The 26,137-nt window shown below is 41.1% G+C and overlaps 1 protein-coding gene across 2 annotated transcripts; it reads left to right on the top strand.

Moving 5' to 3' along the window:
• Positions 1–14,492: 14,492 nt before the first annotated feature.
• LOC121871949 lies at positions 14,493–24,947 on the top strand. 2 transcript variants are annotated; one of them, XM_042374564.1, is made up of 5 exons: positions 14,493–14,611; positions 17,527–17,718; positions 20,231–20,497; positions 20,977–21,095; positions 23,941–24,947. In XM_042374564.1, the coding sequence occupies exons 2-5, from the start codon at positions 17,635–17,637 to the stop codon at positions 24,587–24,589; spliced, it is 1,119 nt and encodes a 372-aa protein (XP_042230498.1). In that variant the 5' UTR covers positions 14,493–14,611; positions 17,527–17,634; the 3' UTR covers positions 24,590–24,947. The 2 variants fall into 2 exon arrangements, with proteins under 2 accessions (XP_042230498.1, XP_042230499.1); XM_042374565.1 differs by lacking the exon at positions 14,493–14,611 and adding an exon at positions 15,384–15,478.
• Positions 24,948–26,137: the final 1,190 nt, after the last annotated feature.

Genomic DNA, 26,137 nt, shown 5'->3' on the forward strand with positions numbered 1-26,137 from the left:
TGAGGTGCTAGGAAGTCTTGTTGTGAGAAATTGTCCTGAAGTGCTGGGAAGTCTTGCTGTGAGACATTTTCCTGAGGTGCTGGGAAGTATTGTTGTGAGACATTGTCCTGAGGTGCTGGAAAGTCTTGCTGTGAGACATTGTCCCGAGGTGCTGGGAAGTATTGCTGTGAGACATTGTCCTGAAGTGCTGGGAAGTCTTGCTGTGAGCCATTGTCCTGAGGTGCTGGGAAGTCTTGCTCTGAGACATTGTCCTGAAGTGCTTGGAAGTCTTGCTGTGAGACATTGTCCAGAAGTGCTGGGAAGTCTTGCTGTGAAACATTGTCCTGAGGTGCTTGGAAGTCTTGCTGTGAGACATTGTTCTTAAGTGCTCGGAAGTCTTGCTGTGAAACATTGTCCTGAAGTGCTGGGAAGTCTTGCTGTGAGACATTGTCCCGAGGGGCTGGGAAGTCTTGCTGTGAGACATTGTCCTGAGGTGCTTGGAAGTCTTGCTGTGAGACATTGTTCTTAAGTGCTAGGAAGTCTTGCTGTGAAACATTGTCCTGAAGTGCTGGGAAGTCTTGCTGTGAGACATTGTCCTGAGGTGTTGGGAAATCTTGCTGTGAGACATTGTCCCGAGGTGCTGGGAAGTCTTGCTGTGAGACATTGTCCCGAGGTGCTGGGAAGTCTTGCTGTGAGACATTGTCCCGAGGTGCTGGGAAGTCTTGCTGTGAGACATTGTCCTGAGGCGCTAGGGAGTCAATCGCTAAGACTGTGGCAGCTATCTGTTGTGGGTAACGTAATAGAGGATGTGTGTGAGTGTCGGAAGCCAGGTGGTGGAGGCGGTGTGTGGCAGTACTTGGTGTCGACACTGTTAATACTACAGTCACTAGGGTCGCCATCACACTTACCGCTCCCCTCACCTGTTGAAGAAATAATTAAGTTAGTTCGACATAAAAAATACAAAGGTTCATTTTACTTACACATCTATAACATTGTAATTGGAAAAAAGTCACATATGGCTAAATTGTAAAATAGTGTTGGTTTAGGATTAGCCCACCACACTACTAATGTGAAGCTGGCAGCTATGCAATTTAACTGCTCAATAGGCGAGTAAGTTAAAGTAACATAATGATTAAAGAACTACTCTAGCTGAAAAATATGCAAACTCAGTTGAATTGAGTAGAATTTGAACAAAATTAATGAACATTTAGATACAGTAAATAAAAATCATAATTTGATTCAACAAAAATAGATCTAATATATCACACAATAATATAAACTGTTTCACATAGGAATTGTCAGTCCATACGTGGAGTGTTGATGACTTGTGAGTTAAGGAGAAAACACGGCCGAGGTTGTGTATCGGTGGCTAGCAGGGCTTGCCACCCAACACCGTGGCGTACACAACTGGCAGCTGGTGTGTACACGGCAACGGTACCTAACACAACTCTCCCATCAACGACAGAGAAAGTGGCAGGCCAGCCGGGGAAGATAAACCACTCTTGTTATAATCATTACTGGCCTCTTACAACACCCAACCACTCCTCTCATGTCCATTACATAGTTATTATTATTATTATTATTTATTTAATGGGAAAATACTGTGACTACTTATCAAAGTTGACAGAGAACCGTATAGATCATTTGTTTCATTAACTCTTGTTATGTAAAAAGAGAAAAGAAAAATGACATACACACACATAAACACACATACCTTCCTCACACACACACACACACACACACACACACAAACACACACTCTCTTCCATCGTGTGAACTCTTGTTATTATTCAGTGGATTTTCGCGTACTCCATACAAGACTCTTATATTTACCGGTATCTGATGCAAATATTCTGAATCCATGAAGGGAAAATTTCTTGTCTTCTATAATGACATCCGTCTGGCCGCACCTACTGGAAATATACCAATAGAAGTTTCATACACCTCGCCCTCATGTCATGTTATCAACAAAATATGAGTTGAAAAAGAAGATGCTTTGACAGCTTGGTCATCGTTGTGTTAAAATTTCAAGTTTTTAGGCCACAAAGTGCCCGTGAAATGACTCAGACAAACAAGCAAACAAATGGAGCGACCATTGAGTACCTCTCTGCATTCGCTTCTCGCGGCTCTCGGAGAAGGAATGGGAGAGATGGGGGAGGGGGGGTTGTACAATATTGTTTTGCATTTATTGTATAATAGTACTTTACTTATCAACGATAATTAATGTGGTATATAAGAAGGTCCATCTACCGCGCTGACACTCCGGCTCATGACGACCGCCTTCCCGATCGACATGATGTAATCAGGGATTTATGTATATTCCAGAAATATAATTTTATTTTACCAGCTTTGAAATTAAAAATAAAATAAAAACAAAACAAAAGCAAGGTCATAGCGATTCTTATCATCTGCTTAACTGGTTATTCATGACAAAATAAAGGGACTCTTAGGTTAAGTGAAAAATGACGTCAGCTTTTGCTTCAGTGAAAACAATAGTAATACCTTACACAGCCCTGGGTGATATATCGGGCACTTTTTGGGCTAAGAAACTGAAATTTGGACACTGAGATCTTTGGGGCAACTGGAGACGTTATATGGGAAGGGGATGTATGTGGTACAACAATAGTATCTGGATTATGTTGGTATGGACCAAACTTTTAATATAAAACAATTATGGCAGATATTCCGATTGATTCAGACTAAAAGAAGATGTAAAATATAACCTCTGGCTAGAACGCTCACAAAACATGCAATATGATAACAAAAGACATTACACACAGTAACTAATGTCAACAAATGTACAGTCAACAAAAAATTTTCTGCACCTTTACGGTGTTATATAATATGACACCGGGCCAAGAATTCTGAACAACACGGGTTTTATATGTACTGTATTCTTGTTAATTTCTATGTAATAACTATACAGTACTTGATATATGGAATATATCACATTGGTTATACAATGCATCACTCAATCAGAAGCGCCAACCCTACCAATTGAAGATGGCCTCAATTAGTGCTCGTTGGAAAAGCCATCAAACCAAGGGGTGCATAAATTTCTTGTTGGCTGTACACAGACAATAAGTTATGTTGTGATTCCCTTAGTGTTATGTTCTGAAACCCAATGACGAGGAATGTGCGTAAAATGAAAGTGAAGCTTCGATATTCGAGTCTGAACGGGGAACTTTACCAACACTCTACATAAGGCACGGTAAGTGTAACGCGACTTTTGTCTTTGACTGTACATGAAAAGGAGCGTGCCAACACATAGAGGTAACCGGCCAGTTTACGTGGAGTGGTTAATAGATTCGCCTGCGGCCGCTGTAACATCTGGCTTTCACATACACCTGGTACCACCTGTTAGCTCACTCTCTCTCTTATACATCAACACGCTCCCCATACACGATCATTAAACTTCCTAAATAGAACGCTTGGTACCACGTCTTTATTTATGGGAATTAATATTACCAAGCTTCTGGGGTTATTCCATTGACATTCTGGGCCATTTCTTATTTATTTTGGGTACGCCCTTTATACAGCCGTCTGAGTTCTACTTAGTGTATGGTTACTTATGTCCTGTACTGATATATTATTTAAACAAGGCCCTTCTGTTGCTGAAAAAGTATAGATCACCTTCAGAGTGGTTGTAAGACTGTTGTTACCAATACTACAACTATTTATTATTGTTATTTTTCTGATGAATGTCGTTTACTATTACATTCAATACTAAAAAGTAATCTTTGGAGATTTATAACTCAAGTAAGGACAACAGTTTTTGACCTCAGTAACTGCAACCTTTAGTTTGACCGATTTATATTAAAACATAAGTCATGCCGTGTTGGGATATTAAGAAAGCGCGAATTTTCCTTATAGTTGGTCTGTTAGTTGACGAAATATTTTAAAGAACATTTACAAAGACATTGAAACTCACTCACCCGGAAGTTTCCGTTTTTAGCTTAGCAAATAAATTTATATAAAATACACGAAGATAATTGTTTGAAGAAATAATTACTGCCATCTCTTGATGCACTATTAATGTAATACGATGTAAGAAATGAGTAAAAAACGTGGGTCATTAACAGTTACTTCAGAGAGGGTGTGGGCAAAGAAGAGGCAAATGTATGTCTTTCTCACCGAGGAATGTTTTAATTGACCTTTTCTGTGTACTGAACTTCACCTACGATCACCGCTCATTATCCTTGCTTGTCTCATTTCTTGGATCAGGTCATATTTCTAGGCGTGAAATATACTATACAATTGTTTACTTTTCACTGGAAGAAATATATTTCCTAAATTCTTATGTGGGAGTTTCCTTATATGAAGACAATATCTGCTCAGGGCTGTGATAGCAGGGTCTTATAAATAATAGTCACTTGGTTGTAAGTAAGAAGGGTTGTTAGGATATAATGGTAACAATCTCCTAATGTGTCAATGATATATAATAATTTTCCCCATACAACCTCTTATGGTCGCTGCATGGAATGTTAAGACCCTTCTGGATACTGGCACAAATGAGCATCCTAAAAGAAGAACTGCCCTTGTGGCAAAAGAGCTGGCTAGACATAACATCTACATAGCAGCCATCGGTGAGTCCCGGCTCCCAGATGAGGGCCAACTCACAGAACGGGGATCTGGCTTCACCTTCTTCTGGAAGGGTAAGCCTGCTGCGGAGAGAAACAGCATTTATGGAATTGGCTTTGCCATCCGCCAATGCATCCTACACAGGCTAATTGAAATGCCCATTGGGATCAACGAGCGCCTCATGACGCTTCGAGTCCCACTGAATCACTCACGTCATGCCTTTTTCAACAGTGCATGCGCCCCAACACTGGATACAGAGGATGACATCAAGGAGGCCTTTTACGCCGACCTCGACAGACTTCTAACTTCTATCTCCAGAGAAGACAAGGTTGTGCTCTTTGGCGACTTCAATGCCAGAGTTGGCCGAGATGCTATTATTTGGCAGGGAACCATAGGGAGAAATGGACTAGGCAAGCGTAATCTCAACGGCCTACTCCTCCTCAGCTGGACACAACCTCACTATCACCAATACCTTGTTTAGGCAGGCCGACAAGTTCAAGGGTTCGAGGCAATACCCATGCTCCAAATACTGGCATCTCATTGACTACATCATTGTCAGAGAAAGAGATCGCCGAGATGTCCTCATCACCCGTGCCATGCGTAGCTCAGACCACTGTGACACTGATCATCGACTTGTCAGATCCAAGCTCCCACTTCACGTCGCCCCAAAACGGCGAAGGCAGCAAGCCTCCTGAAGAGGTTTTAATACCAAGCGTCTGGAAGATCCAGCGGTAGCACATGCTTTCAGAGAGCAACTCGAACATGGGCTTATAAACAACCCAACAGCAAACAACGTGAATCCCAGTGCCGAATGGGATATTCTTAATACTGTCATGACAAACACCTGCAAAGAGACTCTCGGCCAGATCAAAAGAATACACCAGGAATGGTTTGATGAAAATGACCCGGCAATAAAAGTACTCATCGATGATAAATGTGCTGCTTTTACTGGCTGGCAGAACAACCCTTAGTCTCGAACCAAAGCTGATACCTTCCGAAAGAAGAAAGCGGCAGCCCAGCGGGAACTTCGCAATCTAAAGAACGACTGGCTTAAAAATAAAGCATGTGAAGCACAAAAACTTGCAGATCAGCAAAAGATGCGTGAATTTTTCATTTCCACAAAAAAACTTTTTATGGGACAGTCACTCTTGGCACAGCCCCCCTCCGCTCATCAGACGGTAACCTCATAATTAAAGACGATGAAGGCCTCCTTCAGTGCTGGAAAGAGCTCTACCATTCATTGCTCAACTGAAACACCAATGTGGATGTCCTGACTACCCAGCAGGTCCCTCAGCATCCAGAGCTGAACCACCTCAGCTATCCTCCATCCCTGGATGAGGTAGCTGCTGCCATCAAACAGATGAAAAATAATAAAGCCTTAGGGCCTGATGGAATCCCACCCGAGGTGTATAAAGCAGGAGGACCTCTGTTTACCAGCCGCCTCCACTCTCTCCTGGAGAATATATGGGAAAAGGAGGAAATCCCCAAGCTCTTAAAGACGCCTCCATTGTCAATATATATATGAACAAGGGAGACCTGTCAGACTGTGGCAACTACCGTGGGATCTCGCTGCTCTCCGTAGCTGGCAAGATTATCGCCCGAGTCCTCCTAAACAGACTTCTTCCTGAGGCGGAAAACTTCCTCCCTAAATCTCAATGTGGTTTAAGACCATCACGTGGCACCACTGATATGATCTTTGCTGCCCGCCAGATACAAGAAAAGTGCTGAGAACAGCGTCGTGATCTGTACAAGGCTTTCATCAACCTAACCAAGGCCTTCGACTCGGTCAGCAGGGAAGCCCTCTGGTGGACCCTCAGCCGTTTTGGCTGCCCACCAAAATTCATCGCCATTGTGAGGCAACTCCACGATGGCATGAACGGCAGTGTCCTGCACAACGGCACCCAGTCAAAGTTCTTTCCCATCCAAGGAGGGGTTAAATAAGGGTGTGTACTGGCACCAACTCTCTTTTCCATCTTCTTGGCTGCCTTCCTTACTCGTGCCAGTGGCAATTTAGACAGCGGGGTGAACATCGAGTACCGGGTAAAGGGGGATCTTTTCAACAAAGACGACCCCAGGCAAGAACAAAAGTGTCGACAGCTTCTATTACTGAACTTCAGTATGTAGACGACCTAACCCTTATTGCTTACACTGAACACGACCTACAGGGGATCCTGAACACCTGCGCAGACGCGTATGCACGCTTCGGCCTTGAGGTGAATGTACGTAAGACTCAGATTCTCTTTCAACCTGCCCCTGGTTCAGACACACCTCCATCATCCATCCAGCTTAACGGTACTACCCTCTCTAATGTTGCCCACTTTCGGTATCTCGGCTCCCACCTGTCCACCACCGCAGATATCGATGAAGAGATTCAGCATCGGATCAGATGTGCATTTCAAGCCTTTGGCAGACTCCGAAATCATGTCTTCAGCAGTAGGGAGCTGAAATTATCCACAAAGCTGCACGTATATCGAGCAGTGGTCATCCCTACCCTGCTATATGGCAGTGAGACATGGGTCACATACAGGAGGCACCTCAAGGCACTTGAAAACTTTCACCAACGTAGTCTACTTTCCATCCTCCGAGTTTGCTGGAAAGACAAGAGAACAAATGCCAGTATTCTTGCTGACGCCAACTGTAGGAGCATGGAGGCTACCATTATCCATAAACAACTACGTTGGACTGGCCATGTTATCCGCATGGACGACAGTAGACTGCTAAAGCAACTACTGTACAGTCACCTAACGAATAGTAAACGTAACGCCGGCGGGCAATTGAAAAGGTATAAGGATTGTCTTAAGACAAACCTGAAAAAGTGCCAAATCGACTCCCTCACCTGGGAGTCGATTACTCCACCTCGTAACACTTGGAGGAGCATCACACGAGAAGGTGTCAATACTTTCGAGTTAGCCCGACTGCAAACCGAGACAGACAAGCGCCAACGCCGGAAAGATGCTGCTACCGCCCCTCCCGCAGTAGACAACGAATGTGCAACGAATGTAAACGACGCTGCGGGTCCCGTATCGGCCTCTTTAGTCACCTCAAAACTCACTAACCTAGGTGATATCCCTTATACCTCATATCATTGTATCATAGCTGGATGATAGTCACACTCGATTCCGAGTGACAGCAAAGTAGTAGTGTGCATGTGTGTGTGTGTGTGTGTGTGTGTGTGTGTCAAAAAATCATATATTTTTACATTTTCGTTCTATCAGTCAACAAAAGTTGCATTTAACAAAATACGGAGATAAAAAAATAGACAAATCAGATTAAGTTTCATGTAAAAGTATTATTATATACAGTGCAGGGTATACGTCAACAAATTACTGTAATCAAACGACAAATAACACGATAGTAGAGTGCAAACTTAAAGGAATAAACAGTACTAAAGCAGTGCGAAGGTGCGTCAGTGTAAAGTCCTTTTTTCTTATTGGTGAATGACTTTCTCCCTAAGTGAAAAAGTCATGTATAGAGCTACTGACGCAGCATAATCTAATTCACTTTAATCTCAGTAGGTTATGCAAGTAGTTTTAGTAGCTAACATCAGCTGCTAATGGAAAAAAAATTGATGTAAGGTGAGTTCACATGGAGACGACTGTGTATATGAAAGGTGGTGAGGATGGGCCTGGTGTTGCGTTAGTGAAGGTGTCTGGGGTGAGCTGCTGGTAGGACGTCACGTAGTCGTCTCCGCTGTGCTGCATCACTAAGAAAGTTTCAGTCTGGAGTATCACTTTAGCTATTTACCTCTGCGCTCTATTTACCTGAATGGTCAACCATTACTTTCTAACACTTTCAGTATGAGAGATAAATAAGACAATAAAAAGAAAACGTGTCCATGTGCGGCCTCTCTATAGCCTACACAAACACACATGAGTGCAAAGCACTCAAGTAATTGCACGTCTGGAAGTATGCGAGCATAGATAAAGGCACTCATACACATGCGTGTACACATACAATACACCAGGGCTGTCTGTAGTCAACAGTGTCCGGTCGATGAAACATTTCCATTAACCCCTTCACTACGGGGACGCCACTTTTAATATTTGATTTGGCTAACGTCAGACGATTTTATTTAGTAGAGAGAGGATCCCGTACACAAGTGATTGAATGAGAGGTGTATGCAGGAGCTGGTTGGCCCTCGTGCATTGTTTACGTGTATCACCTGTGCACTCTTGCAGATGGGAAGGAAAGATTTTCCCAGGTCACGTAGACGTGTAAATACTGGTTTTCTGCAGGATTACGACACGTGTAACACCACGAAGGCCGAATGAATATTAAGAGCTCCAGGCATCTTTCAAACCTTATATGTTTTATTGGACTAATGACTACCCGGAGGTCGCTGGTAATAAATTCCACAAAACAAACACACACACACACACACACACACACACAACGAGGACTCCTAGAACGAGTGCAGAAAAGGGTGTGCAAGACTATTCTCTCCCCCTCCTACACCACATAATCAAGAGGCGCTCAGTACACTATGACCTCCTCTGTATGTCTGGGGAGAAGCTGCTATATCATCCTCTTTCATACTTTCTCCTTCCAAACTTTTCCCCAATCAACCATTACTGTCTCTCCATTTACAGTTCTTAATTGTTGTGTTGTTTTGTCTTCCGCCTTTTCACCCTCCTTTCTACCTTTCCAACTGTGTGTGTTTGGTAAGTCTAAACTGTTTTTATTATTCCTCTGTGTAAAGAATCGGTGTCCTTTATATTGTCGTGAAACTATGACATATTGTTGAGCCAGTGTTTCCGGTGGTGCCGTGCCTTATGGTGTGGGAAAACGGAGGCACCAAACACGGGGATGTGTGAAAATGATACCACCTAAGGCTTATTACAAGGAAAGTTGAGGGCCGCGAGGCACATCGGGGAACTGTACTTTCTACGACTTGTAAATTGTCACCCAGCAACCCTCAGGCACGACTCACGTACAGGGAGGATAATTATGTTATAATGTTGTAGATGACAGGTTGTGATGATGTATTGTACAGGACATGTTATGGTAATAAGGTTGTGAGTATGTAGAGGACTGGTTGTGATGATAAATTTAGACAAACACTCACACACGCATCCACATACAGTCTAACACATGGATCCACATACAGTCTAACACATGGATCCACATACAGTCTAACACATGGATCCACATACACATACAGTCTAACACATGGATCCACATACACATACAGTCTAACACATGGATCCACATACACATACAGTCTAACACATGGATCCACATACACATACAGTCTAACACATGGATCCACATACACACACAGTCTAACACATGGATCCACATACACATACAGTCTAACACATGGATCCACATACACATACAGTCTAACACATGGATCCACATACAGTCTAACACATGGATCCACATACACACACAGTCTAACACATGGATCCACATACACATACAGTCTAACACATGGATCCACATACAGTCTAACACATGGATCCACATACACATACAGTCTAACACATGCATCCACATACACATCCCTGACCACCGTAGGGTCAAAACCTATTCAGGCGCAGCTCCTGCTGAGCTGCTGCCCCCCTTGGCCAATGTTCGGCTCATTCCCCAAGTCCCTCTCCCCGACCCATCCTCACCACCGGGATATCAACATAATCAAAAGTGACAATTTCGTTTCGGAAAGAAGTGGGACCAGTGTGGAACAGTGATGAACAGTGTTTTAGTCAGTGAATTCAGCACTAGACAGTATCAGTGAGAGTTGTGACCAACCAGTGAGATAAGCACCCCTGGGGACTGACCGCCATCTTCTGACAAGGAGGTGCTAATCAGTCCACCCTGGGAACAACAGTGGGTCGGCTTCACACCTGACTTCGAAATAACACAACACCACCCCACACCACCTGGTGACCCCATGACCACGTGAGGTCCTTCATATCAACACCCTAGGACGAGTTACTGGACCCCGTGAACACCACACCACCTTGTGTCTCAATGACCAGTCCAGGCCCGGGCCATCAACTGTAAACTATAATAATCTGTATGTTCAATTCATGTTCCTTCTTCTCTCAGTAATGAAAGCTTTTGTTAAACGAACCAACCAACCCCATGTCTTTGTATGTAATAAGTCATTTTTGTCCAATGTATATTTTCAGCCTTCGGGCTGCAGAACTTTGTCAATAAACCGTTAATGTGGTGTTGAGGTGGAGTGCTTGCTGATTGGTCACCTAACCCAACCTAACGACACCCAACCTAAGCTATCCTAACTCAACCTAACTTAACCCAACTCAAACCTATCCTAATTCAACCTAACCAAACCCAATTCAACCTATCCTAATTCAACGTAACCTAACCCAGCTTAACCTATCCTAACTCAATCTATCCTAACCCAACTTAACCTAACAGTATATACGACATTTTTCGTGTGGTGTATAAACTATTGTATTATGAGGAAGTTTATCATTAAGTAACAATATTCCACAACACATCGGCTAATAATTTTGTACTTTGAATGTAATAAGATTTTTCTGTAACTTATCAAACGAAGGGAATTAATTTTAGAATACACTTTAAATGTTTTACTTTCACTACAAGCTCACGAATACAGAAAGGCGAGAGTCACTACTTTCTCGCAAGCTGTTGACCACCACAAACATACCTGATTTTCATTTGGATATGATCTGTGGTATAATGCTTGACAGAGACCTCTAATAATATCATCTTAATAATATATCCTAAACTAAATTACAGATATCATTAGAAACTATAATATATCTACACTGGGGATACTAAGTCGTTCTAGATTTAATGAAAAGTTAAAACAAAACCACTGTAATTGTATATACTCACACGCATGGCGACCCTCAGTTGTCTTGGTGTCGACACTCGCGCACTCGGCGATTTGTCTCTAGTGGCCAATATGGGAGTCTACCGTGAGTATTTAGTACGTCTGCAGCCCATCTTCAAAAATTCCTCATAAAACTAATTACTTATTTTTCTGGGGTTCACTTCACAGTTGTTTTTTTTTCTTCAGAAATATCGCTAATTATATTTATTGTTCCAAAGATGCTACTAACGGTGCGACTTTACTTGTTATTTATCTCTATCAAAATATAGAATACGAGAATGTTATTGTGATAGCACACAGTGAAAAGAAAATGATGAGAGCAAGTTGATGAGCGTGACACACCGGCAGCCGCTGCTCAGCTACTGGTAAAGCTCACCTCAACAATGTTGGCCTCCTCTGCCCCGCCCACAATGCTATCACAAGGTAAAGCGCTCTCACTCTCAAGACGCTCCTGTGCTGGAGGTAGACGTTTACCTTACCTTGACTACCGAGCGGCCACCACACCAAGTACTGGTTTGTTTAGGGTGTCTCATTGTTCTTGATAGCCTTGTCCGGGGCTCTTTCAAAGCCTTGTCCGGGGCTCTTTCAAAGTTTGGCTTCCATGGCTTTGGCTTCCTTATATCTGTTCTGCATAACAACTAAGCGAGCTTGAATCTATGACCTTTTGTATTGGGGCACTAGAGTCAGTACATAACTATAACCTTAAACGATCTAAATATACCACACGCATCAGTGTTAGACAATAATAAAAATGGTTTCTCGTTATTGATAAGAAAATTATCCTTATATCATTCTTACATGTTAAAATTAAAGTGACCTTCAGATTCACAAAATAATGAACTTAACTTTGTCAATTTCCAAAACTAACGCTGTATTTCACAATGCTAAATGTTATACCGGAAGTTGTAAATGTTGAAAACAATGTTGCTGCATGATGTCATTTTGTACCATGAAGTAAAACGAATAGCAGTAACAAAAATCACACTTGGCATCTATTGTCTTGCAAGTAGAAATCTGTGACTTCACGTTGGGTCAGTGTATGTTGTATGTTGTATTCAATATTGTCTGGTCTCATTCTGCAAGTTTTAGCTGGGAAAGGTATAGCTGGACATAATGTAACGCTTGAGATACAATGTATACCTTACATTAAATTGGTCTTGGAACCTCTGGGCTTAACAATAATCAGGAAATCTCTATAGGTGAACAAAAGACATCTGTCAAACTTGAGAAGAAACAACAAGGGAAGACAGAGAGTTAGAGAGAAATAGTTTAGAAAGGGACATGAAACACCTAAAACTTTACCCTCCTCGGCAAATCAAAGTTATAGAGACACATGTAGGTGTATCGGAACTTAAAATTAAATATGTCAGTTATGCGTAATCAAACCGCAAGAAAGTGGAGTCTTTAATCGAATTCTTTCCCTCCATGCATAAAGATAATATGCACTTCACCACCTGGTTTCGGAGATGGGCATTTTAGCTCAGGACTAAGGCATCTGTAATGGTGATTGGTGATTTTTATGTGATGTTCATTGGCACAGTAACTTCACATGCATGTTTCATAAATGACCCAACAGCTTCTATTTCCTCATCCATACAAACGTTTATTGGAGACTCAATTTATTCAAGGTTATTGAAAACTAATTGATCATTGAGAATTAAAGAAACATCTCCATCAGCTTCAAACATTGTTATGAAGATGGATGCTGAGTCCTGACGTTGATAAATGCAAGAGGATACATATTGACCAGAGTGATAAGACGAAGAGTCAAGCTAATTGGGATTTTGTCCTACTTCAATTGAGATGCGAGAAAGATTTGAGTATTTACCTTCATAATGAACCGAAGTTCTTAGATCATTATGAGAAGGTGAACTCTGTCGATAAACTAGTCGAATTCAGGTGTATAAGCATCTTAATGAATAGTGATTAGTCAAATATAATCACCCACAAAAGTTCTGTCGGCATCTTACACTGTCCGAGAAAACCGTCAATCTCAGTCAAGTGAATCCTGAGCTACTAGTAGATAAATACAGCCCTGCCGACAGATGGTGTACGGCGGTGTAGGTGGTGAAGAGGTGACTTGGGGATAGAGGGTAAGGGGGTGAAGGAATGGGAGAGAGGCAGTATGTTACCGGTAGGAAAATTGTGTATTATGAGTATTATATGTTAACCCTGCAACTATACTCGTTAATCCCAGGTTATGTCGTGGGTCTGATAAATTATAAACAAAAGATGACAATAGCAAAGCGCCTCACCCCTCTTTTCTTTTCAGCCCTCATCTCTGTCCAAACCCGCTCTCCCAGCCGAGCACGGAATAAAGTGTTACATAATTTCGGAACCACAATGCGTTTCTTTAGCCTTTTGTATTTTATCAGTGGTTTATATGTTCACACCAAATAGCTATATACACAGAAGGAACTGAATTTCACTCAACAAAATTGAGATATGAAGCGTTTTTAGGACACCAGATGGGCTTGTAGATTTGATGCATGCAAAATAATTACTGATAGGTTGCCAGCCGTACTAAGCGTTCTTGAAGACTTCTCATATGGTACTAGAGGTCTCTTGGCCCACATAAATGTTCAGTTTATAAAGAGTTAGTAATTATGACAGATCTTGTCAAGGCAAACCAACTATCTATTAAATGCTGTCAGTCATCTAGACCTGGGAAAGCCTGTTGAATTAACTGAAAATATCATAACTCAGCTTGAAGACTTGTGTTCAGATACAGCTTCACATGATGCTATATGAGATGAAGTAGAGAATAATATATCAACTAATGAAACCGAAGAAATATTGGTGAAGTGGATCGGGAGCCCAGTGGTACTCTGTATGCGATAGATAACGTCCAGCTTGAGCGTGATGGCGACTGTTGACTTTCCACGTCATCAAAGCGAGCTAAATAACTATTAGCTCATCAGTAAATATATATTCTGAATATAGTAGGTTTAACATACTAATTTCGTGTTTGAGTTAATTTAACGAAACTCTAGCAGCTCGTGGCATTTACAAGAGTTAGTTCTCGGTTTTTGCTTAAAATAGCGAAACATTCATGCTGGAAGTAGATTCTACGTACATGAAGCCACATGTGGTCAGTCGAGCCGTGATCTGCAGGGGTAGAGGCAGTACTAAGCTGCTCACGATAATATCAAGAAAGTTACTTTTCAGTTTGTTGCTCTGTCCACCTTCTCCACTGTAGTACCACTGCCTTGAACGCTTTATGGTGTAAGTAGAATAAGACAATTATTATATTTGGTTCACCATTTAAATAATTATAACCTCCGTACATGCAACTAAAATGTTATATTCAGGTGGAGGACGGACAGTGGACACCTCAAGTGATAACATATACCAATTTCACAAGCTTGGACCTGGAGTGTGCACCTGTTCATAGGTTCAGTTTTTAATGAAGGCGAGGGATAAATCGTTTTTCTCCTTCGTTAATATTATTTTTATCTTTTCATAGCCACAGGGAATATTGTTGATTGAATATACAAGGCGTTTATTATTATATTCGAAAACCATGAAAGATAGAGATTACATCTTAGGCAATATCACTTGCGACAAGGAGGTACTACCGCCTGGAGAGATATTGGAAGCATAATGTGTTGTCTAATGGTAGACCCTGCTGCCATTATGACATTAAAAAAATTGTGACCAAGTCTCAGGTTGCTGATCTGACTGATTGTATCTGCCTCATTTACAAACAATTGCAGGATCTCAATTGTTTCTCTTACTTTTGCAACACAACATATATATTGTTTCTCACTCTAGATATATTTTATTTTTTTCTTTTGTCCCCGCCTCCCCCAGGCCCCGCGATGTAGGTAGGTGACCTGTGCCCGGGTGGGCTAATCCCATAGAAAACGACAACAACAACAAAAACATGTATGGATTCATATCTGTATTAGCATATTTCGTACACATGTGCAGCCATTGGGAGTATGTAAGCCACACACAGCAAAACAAGCAAGTGTTCCTCCCATTGACAGCCACAGTAAAGAACTAACAGTGTCGGAGGTGTTTGCCATTTCAATGCTTTGCTGGCGATCGGAATAACCGTAGTCATCATACGTTGTGCAAACTGAAGTGGTAAAGTTTGTGCAGCTAGTACTGCCTAGTGAACTATGCAGTGAAACAATATCACATTACAATCCAACAATGTCTGCAGCAAAGTAAACAAATCCCTTTCGCGCTTCCTTGTTTGGCCTTTGAGGGGCACTTGGGGTGGTCATGTGTGGCAACCTAAGTCGTGTCATCACAAGCAATCTCGAGAAGCTTGGTGGTGAATTAACCACTCTTGTGCGGGAGCCACTCTGCAGTGAATAAAATCGTCTGATCTCAGCTAAACAAAATACTAAAAGGGGCGTCCCGTACTGAAAGGGTTAATTAATGTCCTTAGTCTGGTGGCTGGTAATGAATGTGGCTATTTTTGATGTTCTCTTTCTTACTATTTTTGCAGACGAAGGTATGTAATTTTTTTCTACAAATCTCGTTTTTTTTAAATCGCATTACTTTTGTATAGCTGCAGTAAATAGGTGGACCAAGGTTCCAGATCTGTTAGATGCAGTTATCGATGATTATTTTTACCTGTATACTGAGTTTGTATGCAGTTACAATTACAGTATAATAAGCTTACAGTGAGGTATTTTAAAGGGCAGATCAAGAACACATAAATTTATTTAGGTATATTTTTAGTGGGGTTGGTTAGCATCTGCAAATTAACGTACATTAATATAATACGTGAAACTTGTGCAGCAGAATTGTTTAATAATCATACATCGTGTGAACTGTTTAAGCAGATACTGTATGTGCTAATGCGCACGTCAGAATGGTTTATTCCCTTTGTTTATGTTTTGAAGTTATGATGATTTTTTTTGCATAATCTGCATGGACAGTGTGTGTGTGTGTGTGTGTGTGTGTGTGTGTGTGTGTGTATGTAACAAAGTAAAAAAAAAAAAAGTATATGTACCCGAAATTACGAGTTAAAAAATAACCATAACATAACTCTGGCGACCTTCTCTCTAGCACTGGTTCCGGCGTTCTGGCTGGTAAAGCACAGAGTTCTATCTCTATCTCTCTCGTAATCTTTAATGTTGTTGGACTAGTGTATTACTAACTTTGCTTAAAGACGTTCTTTGTTGTAGTGCAGTAATAACATAACAACAACAATGTGGTAAAGTTTTCACTAGTGGCCCCAAAGAGAAATATTAATGGCAGTGCTTGTGGTGCCACCTCCCACACCTTCTGGTCTCTTGGAAGACATATTATAAGCCTAGAACATAGGCGAAATATGAGCAAAAAACAAGAGTATATAACCATGGGAGTTACCGCCGAAACAGAGAGTTTCAACCTATTGACCTTTGACATTTAATGGGCCCCTAACCTTGATGATGACCTTGAAGTTGCTAAAGCTCTTTCGGGTCGAAAGGTTTGCTTGTCGGTTAAAAACAAAATATTTGTGCCAACTTTCATATATATATATATATATATATATATATATATATATATATATATATATATATATATATATATATATATATATATATATATATATATATATATATATGTGTGTGTGTGTGTGTGTGTGTGTTTTTTAACATAATGGAGTGGCCGAGTATTATGTCATGTCCCGGTGCAGCAAACCACACTGCATCTCGCCAGTTCAAACCTCGGGTCAGATACCACCACGGGGTTGAATTTTGTCTACTTTTTTTTTTACGCTACCACTGGTCACACCCCTTACAGTTTTAACAAAGAAAATAACAAATGTGAAGACAAACTTTATTATTTTATTAACATTTTATTGTTAGGTTAGGTCAGGTCAGGTTAGGTTGGGTTGGGTTGGGTTGGGTTAAATTAGGTTGGGTTAGGCTAGGTTATTAACACAAGTCTTGTGATATGTAAGATAAAGGGAAAAGGGACACTGGTATTGCCTTTATCTTTGCCAACTTATCTACCTTTGTTTTAGCAGGGATTTTAAGAACGGGATTCTCACAGACTAGTTGGATTGATTTTAGATTATAATATCAGGCCCAGATCTTCATCATACTTGATAAAATACTTCCAGAGTTAAAGATGCTGCATTGTCGAAACTTTAGACAAGAAGTGAAATTAATGCACATGATGTCGATTTTCAGTGACCGTGTTTCTGCGACGATATATTGACGAAGGTGCAAGTCATTGATGGAAGGTGGTGAGTAAGGCAGTGACACGAACTCTCCTGTACTGTGACAGTCAACAAAAGGATGATGCTGAAGAGGTTTTTAGCCGTGTTAGTGGCCGTAGTGACTGTGATGATGTCCGTGACCCTACACATCTTTAGGGATCAGGTAATGTATACAGTACAGCAAGGAGGTGACAAGGTACGCACACAGTATCATTAGTATAGGAAAAGCACATTAACCCATACCAAAATTATTAGTATTAAAATTAAGAATCAATTGAGACAACACACCTAAGACAGTCACTACCTCAAGGTTTCTATCAGTAATTCACAACTGTTCCCTAGTGTTAACGTGAGTTCTCAGTCTTGCGTGATCTCGGCCGGAGTTCTAGCCTCACGTGGCAATGCCAAGTGGTCCAACGCAAATCTTCCAATTACATCATATTTAAGGTTACTATCATCATATTTCATTTTCATTACTTTTTTTATACAAAAATAAAATATCCAACCTATTGTCTCCCAGCACAGCCTTTGCCACTGATCCGTTGACTCCTGAAGGGTTCCATTAAATATCCTTGGTACCAATTTAACCAAGTCTGACAATGATGTTCTTGGAATGATTGTATATAGAGCTTTCTGGGGATTAAGAAAAGAGACTAGTTTTAAGAAAGGGATCATTGATGTTAAACCTCTTTTTAATTTCTGTGCATCTCATATTGACATCTAACATTAAGGTTTGATTTTGTGCAAAATCCGGTCTATTTTTATATAGTTGGGCAATTTGTTCCTTATTATTGTATGGTATTTAGGTCCCCCCTAAAAAAAGAATTCTTGAAATTTCCGAAATTTCCGATTGACGGATAATGACACGTCACTAATACGATGGCGTCGTATTCGTTTTCTTTCATTGCAAGCCATAGGGGAACGAGTTCCCGAGGGACGAAAATAGATGAAGCTGGAGCCTTGCTGGTTGCCAAACTAGAACATGTTGGGAAAGAGATCCTTGCTGAGACTGAGGAAGTAGCCGATAGAATGGAGGTGGCTGCTAAGAGGAGTTATGCTGAAGCATTAGCAGGGCCATGGGGGGGGGCGGAGAGTAATGCAGGATCAGAACAGGTTCTACAGCAGCTAGGGACTCTGAAGAGGTGTGTCGAAGAAATAAAAATTAGCGGAACTACTGTTATGGGAGAGGGGGAACAAAGGGAACGTTTCCAGCCCAGGAACAATGTAATAGTTTTTGAAGTCCCTGAGAGCCAGGGAACTGAGAGTAGGATAACACGATAAGATGCAGTTTAATATTATTTGTACAGAAGTTCTGAGGATTCCATCAAACCCTCAGGATGTGAGGAGGCTGGGACAAAAGCAGGGGGATAAGCCTCGCCCCCTCAGGATCACACTAGTGAGTGAGGAGGAGAAATGGGAGGTTATTCGGCAGGCGAAAAACTCAGCAAAGAGCGAGGCATTTCGGAGTGTGCTCATTCACCCAGATCGCACGGTAATGCAGAGGGAACAGCACAGGAAGCTCCTGCAGGGCTTGAAGCAGAAGAGGGAGGAGTCAAAGAGAAACGAGGATGGGTGTACTGTACATGGGTTATATTAAGGGGGAGGGTAGTGGAAGCAAGTTTCGTTTTTATTCATTGGGCACCCCCCTACATCCTTGTGTAAGGTGAAGCGCAGAAGCGTTTACAGTGCTCAACAGGGAAGCATGCTAAGTTCATGCTTGCCTTTATGTCTCATGAGTTAAGGGCGTAGAAGCCTGAAGAGTTAAGGGCATAGAAGCCTGAAGAGTCAATGGTTTATGTCATCAAGTTATTGGAAGCTCCAACAACTTGTCTCTGAATACGAATTCGCAACTTTCGATTTACACCAGGTACCTACTTTACTGCTAGGTGAACAGGGACTAATGGGGACTAGGAAGTATGTCCAAACAACTTCCACCGGGCCGGGAATCGAACCCGTGACATCTCGCTTGCGAGGCAAGAACGGTACCACTCTACCACCAGCACCCCTAGTGGAAGCAAGTGTGCCGACACAGAGCCAGGGGTCAGCAACGCACCCTCCACCCGCTCTACCCCCTACCCGGGAGGTGGCACCAGCTCCGCCTATCAGCCGGGAGGAGGCGAAAGCCGTGTAAACAATGAAATTTCTAACCACACTGCAAAATACAGTGTACTTAGCAAATGCTGCAGCTTCTGAGAATGGAGGGGGGCCGGAGTTACTACTAAGAGCAGAGACCTTACCCAGAACAAATTCTGGCTTGAATGTCATGTACTCGTACACTAATATTGACACGTTCCTTCATAAGAGAGAGGAATTTGAAACACTACTGAGGGTGCATCAACCCGATATTGTAGGAGTTGCAGAACTGTTGTACAAGAACAGGAGAATCGACCCAGAGGAATGTGAGTTCAGTATTGCTGGATATGACTCATTTACGAACCTTTCTCAAGAAACTTGCAATAGAGGTGTGGTTATCTATGCTAGGCAAGACCTTAGAGACAGCCAGCGAGGGTACAGGGAGAGGATGTTTTTGAAGAGTCAAGTAGTGTAAAATTAAAATTAACTATACCAGGGTTGATTGTGGATACCCGAGAATCTATCCTGGTGTAATGTGGTAGAGGGTTAATTTTCAGACATTACACTGGTCAACAGTGACGAATAATTGTATGTTTCTGTAGGTGTTCGTCTTGTCGGAGTTCATAAGGCTTGACAAACACGAGGAACTACAAGGAAGGTCAGTCTCGCCCCGGGTTAATATAGAGAGGCCTCAGGGGACATCAACTCAACCCCAGGCCGCCACTGAAGAGTCAATTGGTCAGGTGTTAAAAAAGAGAGTTGAACATTTGGCGCAGGTGTGTCGACGGCCCGGGGTGAAGCATAGTGGTTTCTTGGATATTGGGACAGTAGGACTGACCACTCCATTTCGAGTATGCGTCGTTCCTAAGGTTTGTGGCTCATTTTATCTATACAATGGATGAATTCACACACACGCACACACACACACACACACACACACACACACACGCACACACACACACGCACACACACACGCACCAGAGCGTCTCCTTGTCTGCCTGTTTCTATAAGCTTTTATTCAACAAAAAATTAGCGAATAACCAACGTTGACTGATATAGAGCCTGTGGGTTATATTCATCTTAAAAAAAAAAGCCATAAACTTCTGCGAGGTTTTAGCATAATTGATTACAATATATGTCTGTTATTTCAGACGCAACTGCAATAGCATGTTGCACTGTGTTTTAATTATATTTGAACATAAAACTGCTAATGTAGATATATTTCATTATTTTTATTCCACAAATGAGCAAACTAAAGCAGAATTTCAGACTCTCATTATCATATAAGAAATAAAACAAGCCAGATTGTTTATATATAGAAAGTTAACATCCACTCGTACACCTGCAGGGCGGTTCAACTGCGTGGAGAGCCTATATGAACACACTGAAGCATATCCCAAAGAGCCAAGACTACCCGAAGATCTTAGTGGCGAGGCATCCACTTGCTCGTCTTGCTTCAGTCTACAGGTACAGTATGTTGACCTCTGGTGCGTGGTAGCCTTCTTTTAGCTTAGTTTAAACAAGGTTTTAGAGACAACTCTAGCTATAATGCATTTGTCCTTATTATTTAAGTTTGAAGCTCTGCGTATATTAGAAAAAATGCATCGCATCCTCAGAGGTGTGTCTCATCGGCCTGTTATGATGTATGGCACCAAGGCCTTAGATAGAGAGAAAGCAACCGTAGTCTCCCATCCTGATTCACATCTCTGGGCTGCAGCTTTATGGAAATAAAAGGAAAACTGACCAAAGTTTCTGTTCCCTAGAAAAGGAACTTCTCTCTGACCGTTTACACAATCTACGTTAGATTTACCCCAACAAAGCCACGAGGAATATAACTGTTTTACATGCAGACTACATACTCTGAATAGTACGATAATTAAACAAAAATAAAGGCGGATAGAAGGGCAGCCGGAGTTTCTGAATAATGAACATGTATAAAGAATATGAAAGATATAAACCAACAGATAGAAATCCCAAGTAGTTCACACTGAAAATCAAAAGTAACAACTAGACTCGGTTACAAACAAAAATTTACAATATTGCAGTGAAGACAGAATTCTGTAGTTAAGGAGCACAAGAACAGGTGCTGTACTGTATCACGCTCCAGGTACTATCGTGCACCAAAGTCGTGTCCGCTACACAGCCACAGTGAGGGATCGAATTGCCTTGAGTCTGAAGTTTCGAAACAGCTGGGGGAAATGCTATGGTCGGCCAACAGATGTCGCCCGCTGCAGTATGGGGGGGGGGGGATAGAGGAGGTGGGGGTAGTCTAGTAACAGGCTGTGTGTAGGTGGAGCATAACATCGTGAATTCCGCAATCACTAATAACAATAAGAATGTCATGAGGATATTTAATATTATTAAGTATGGTGAGAGATGTGTAACGGGTAAATAAAAGCACTACAACGACCATATCTCAGCCGTTCATGGCTACGATGGTGAGACTGATGGGCACACCAGTAATTAATTCTCCGTGATTACCATCTGTTTCCCTCTATCTATAATAAAAAGTGTAACCCTACTCAGAAAAAAATAATGAATGGGCCCTCCAAACAAATTAAAGCTGAGGTGCACCCCACCCAAATAGGGATGGGCCCTCCATTTCCTTTCGCCTTCTTTTCTCCACATCCTTTCCCCTCTCCCATCGCCCCAGTCACCCCAACCTACCACCCAAAACCATGCAGTGGGCAGAAGGCCACACACTTTCTCTCCTCCAAGAGTCTGTTCTGTTTAACCCACATTCTTTCACTACTAAACCTTTCCTATATTTCGCTATCGGTATCTCCCGCCTCGACTCCGCCATTTGTAATGGTAGCCAGTGTCGGATTTAGACCTGTGGAGGCCCATGGGCAGCCTCTTTGTGGAGGCCCCCCTCATTATAACTACCCAAGGGGGTGGGGTGGCGAGTGAAGCGAGCCTAAATATCTGGGAGTTTCGGGGGGAGCTGTAAGCCCCCCGGGATGATTTTGAAATTTGAACACGTCTTTGGAGAATGTTGAAGCCATTTGCATTTATATTGAGGAAATTAGAACACAGCGCCCTGATGGCATTCTTAATGGAAGTGATAATGAAATTTTTTTTTTTTTTTTAAATCTCAATTTCGTTATTCCATGTAGTTCATTTTTAATCAATATATGTTTGTGGAATTCTAAATATATTATTAGCAACACAAACAATAGCATTCATTAAAAATATACGGTTCATAGGAAAACCAGGTATTCATGAATTTCAAGGAGTAGCTAGCCTAATTTCTATCACGCTTCTTGCTGAACATAGTTTTACGTGATGGAATAGATAAACATGAATTTTAAAGAATAAAAATAAAAATAATCCAAATGAATAAAGAAATAAATAAAATATTGTAATAGGTGGAGGCCCCCAGATTGTGGAGGCCCCTGGGCAGCTGCCCACTTTGCCCACTCCTGAATCCGGCCCTGCCCTGAGCCCTCTCCCCCGCCAGCCTTGACTACCAGCAGTGTCAGTTGGTACAAATTAGTGGTTATTTCGGTTCGTTTACGCCATTTTGTAGATTTTCTCATAAAAATAATAATATCGTAATATACTAAATAAAAATCTTTGTTTGGCATATGCAATCGATTCTGATTATCTACATGACATTATGTGTAATTTATTCAGAATGTATTCATCATGCAGAACCTCTACCTATGGGAATATGTCAACCTGTCGTTTGTATCATGAGTTCTGAGTGACTGGTCACCACAAAGGAAGCACTGAATCTGTATCGAGAGTTCTGAGTGGCTGGGCACCACAAACGAAGAGCTGAACCAGGAGTCGAGCCACATTTCTCTGAACCATCTGTGATTTTTGTTGATGAGCTGAATAAAAAAACGTTTCCCATTATTTCTTGTACGGTGAGGGCGGAGTGGACCAAAGGAAGGAAGGTTGAAGAAGTGGTGTCTGACAGAAGGATAATAACAAAATTGATGTATAACGTATAGAAGACAATGGAAAGACTGATGTTGGTGTAGGGAGGAGAGGCGTACGCATTAAAAAAGGAGGAGGAATTGTTGGAGAGAACTATGATGAGGATGTTGTGATGTTGTAAAGGAAGCTGTATGGATGATGGATACGGGACTTTCAAATTTGTTAAGTAAAAGATCATCTGTAAGGTTTAATGACTTTTATTTTACATTACGTTAACGATGCTCCTTCACAAAGTACTCGGTAGCAGATATTCTCATATTTTGATGAAAGTTATAGTGCGAGTTTACCAGAAAGGTCTATTTGGTATTCCTTATTAACTGAATCACGCTTGAGCTTAATGTTTCTTTTTTTATTACGCTCATTGCAGAGACAAATTCCTTGAAGGTTATCCACTGTTCGCATTTAACAAAACGTTCAAGAAGATAACGGGAAGTAGGCAGAGGTGGAATACAAGGTGGACGTCTTATTGGCTTCCAGCTTTGATACACAAAGGTCTTGTCAACCCTTCACCTGATTTCTTTGAGTATTTGACGAAGAAGGTCGTCGACGATAATAACCTTCGTAATGGTACACAAAAGTTGTTGAAGGTGTCCAAGCTTAGGATCCTCGATACAGCTGTCAGGTCCTGGTATTCTAACGCGGAACATATTAAGCTAATGAGACGTTTCTACAATGCCTCTTTCTCAATGATAGATTTTCTAGAGCATGTACTGTGGACTCGGGACTTGGGTATGGAGGACAGGCACTGGGCCCCCGTCAATGAGCTGTGTAAAACCTGTGTCACTGACTACAAGTTTATATTGCATCTTGAAAATCCTGAGGAGACCAAGTACGTGTTAAACCCCCTGCACCTTCACAAGACCACTGTCCCAAGGCGGCACATATCCTTAGGCACCTCACAAGAACTATCTGATCTTCGGTACTACGAAAATGTTCCCAAGGGCTTGATGATCAAAATTATTGATATGTATAAAATGGATTTAGAACTTTTTGGGTATGATAAGGACTGTATTTAAAGATATGTAGTTCTGGGATTAATAAAAATTATCGTATTTTATCTCATAAGATAAATATTTAGCTTCAAAATTTATTCTTTATTCGACATGAATTTAATAAGAGAAAATGTTCAACAATATTTGCTGAAATATTTTGTCCAATTATTATGAGATATTATGTCATAGTTTGACAATTGCCTAATTGAGATATTGACCATTTGAGGGATAAAGATTTAATTTGACCTCCCGCATATTAAGAGAATCTTACATAATCAAGGAGGGTAAAGTGTAGCAGTCAATTTTATGTTATGTTATATTATGATACTGTCGGTTATGTTAGGTTGAGGTGGTCACCCATGTCCGTATAGGCAAACTGTGAGTCAAGTATATATATATATATATATATATATATATATATATATATATATATATATATATATATATATATATATATATATATATATATATATATATATATATATATAGATGTGCAAGTAAATCACTGTAGGTGCGCGTGATCCAGGTATATACCTTGTTTTGTACTTCTCCTTAGTCTGTACTCACCCCTAAAGATGTGAATTACACGAAAGCGCTTGGGAACTTCGTTTTTTCTTCTTTCCTTGTGGTTATCAGTATATATATATATATATATATATATATATATATATATATATATATATATATATATATATATAACATTACCGCCGTATTGATAAACAGTAGGCTATCATTAATATGGTAACGTTTTGACAAATCACTTGTCATCATCAGACCTAAGACATAGAATCAAATATAATACCATATGCATTTTTAATTCTTAATTAAGAATAACTACATACATTCTTAAGGCTACATGCTCGGACAAAGGCGTACATATAATGGCACGAACCATATTTACTTGATTCACCAAAAGTATACGAGTTACCCCTTCCTTAATAATTTTCTTTGATAAGTTTCCCATTCAACGGGGAACCTATATAAGACAGTATTTTCTTGGCATGCAGCTGTAATATGAAATCATAAGACCTGGGTAGATAGCCAGTACTCTCTCCGCAGTACAGTATTAGGGCAGGAGGGTTGATTCGTAGGATTTAGAGTATACACCCAGTACATACTCAGTACTTATCAACAATAAGTAACAGTGTCATGGTCACGTTGACTGCTGATCTATTTAACTAATGATTCTTATTAAACTCCACGACCGCAAAACATGATTGAGTTAGCGACCCCTGAGAAGACGTGTTTTTTCCCCATAGACGCTACACTTGTGTTCCTTCCCAGAGTCCCGCCTTTGTGAAGACAGTTATCAATGCGTTGTTATTCCACTTTCTCCTGGGAAGCTCAATCTAGAATTAGTCTGTGTAAATCAACTCAAGTAATTCGCCAGACCTTTGTCAACTGAGAGTCATCTTTGAATGAGTAACAGTTAGTTTGTTTGTGATTATTGTCATTGCGTGAGTAGCGATCACTGGCAACTCAGGGGTATTTATACCCGTGCATCGCCAGGGAGAGCTTCCCCTGACGCTGCTCCAATGTTTCTCCAGGTATGTTTATGTGTAGCCATTCAGT

This window comes from Homarus americanus, unplaced genomic scaffold, assembly GCF_018991925.1.
Source record: "Homarus americanus isolate GMGI-L3 unplaced genomic scaffold, GMGI_Hamer_2.0 scaffold48416, whole genome shotgun sequence".
Taxonomy (NCBI): Eukaryota; Metazoa; Arthropoda; class Malacostraca; order Decapoda; family Nephropidae; genus Homarus; species Homarus americanus.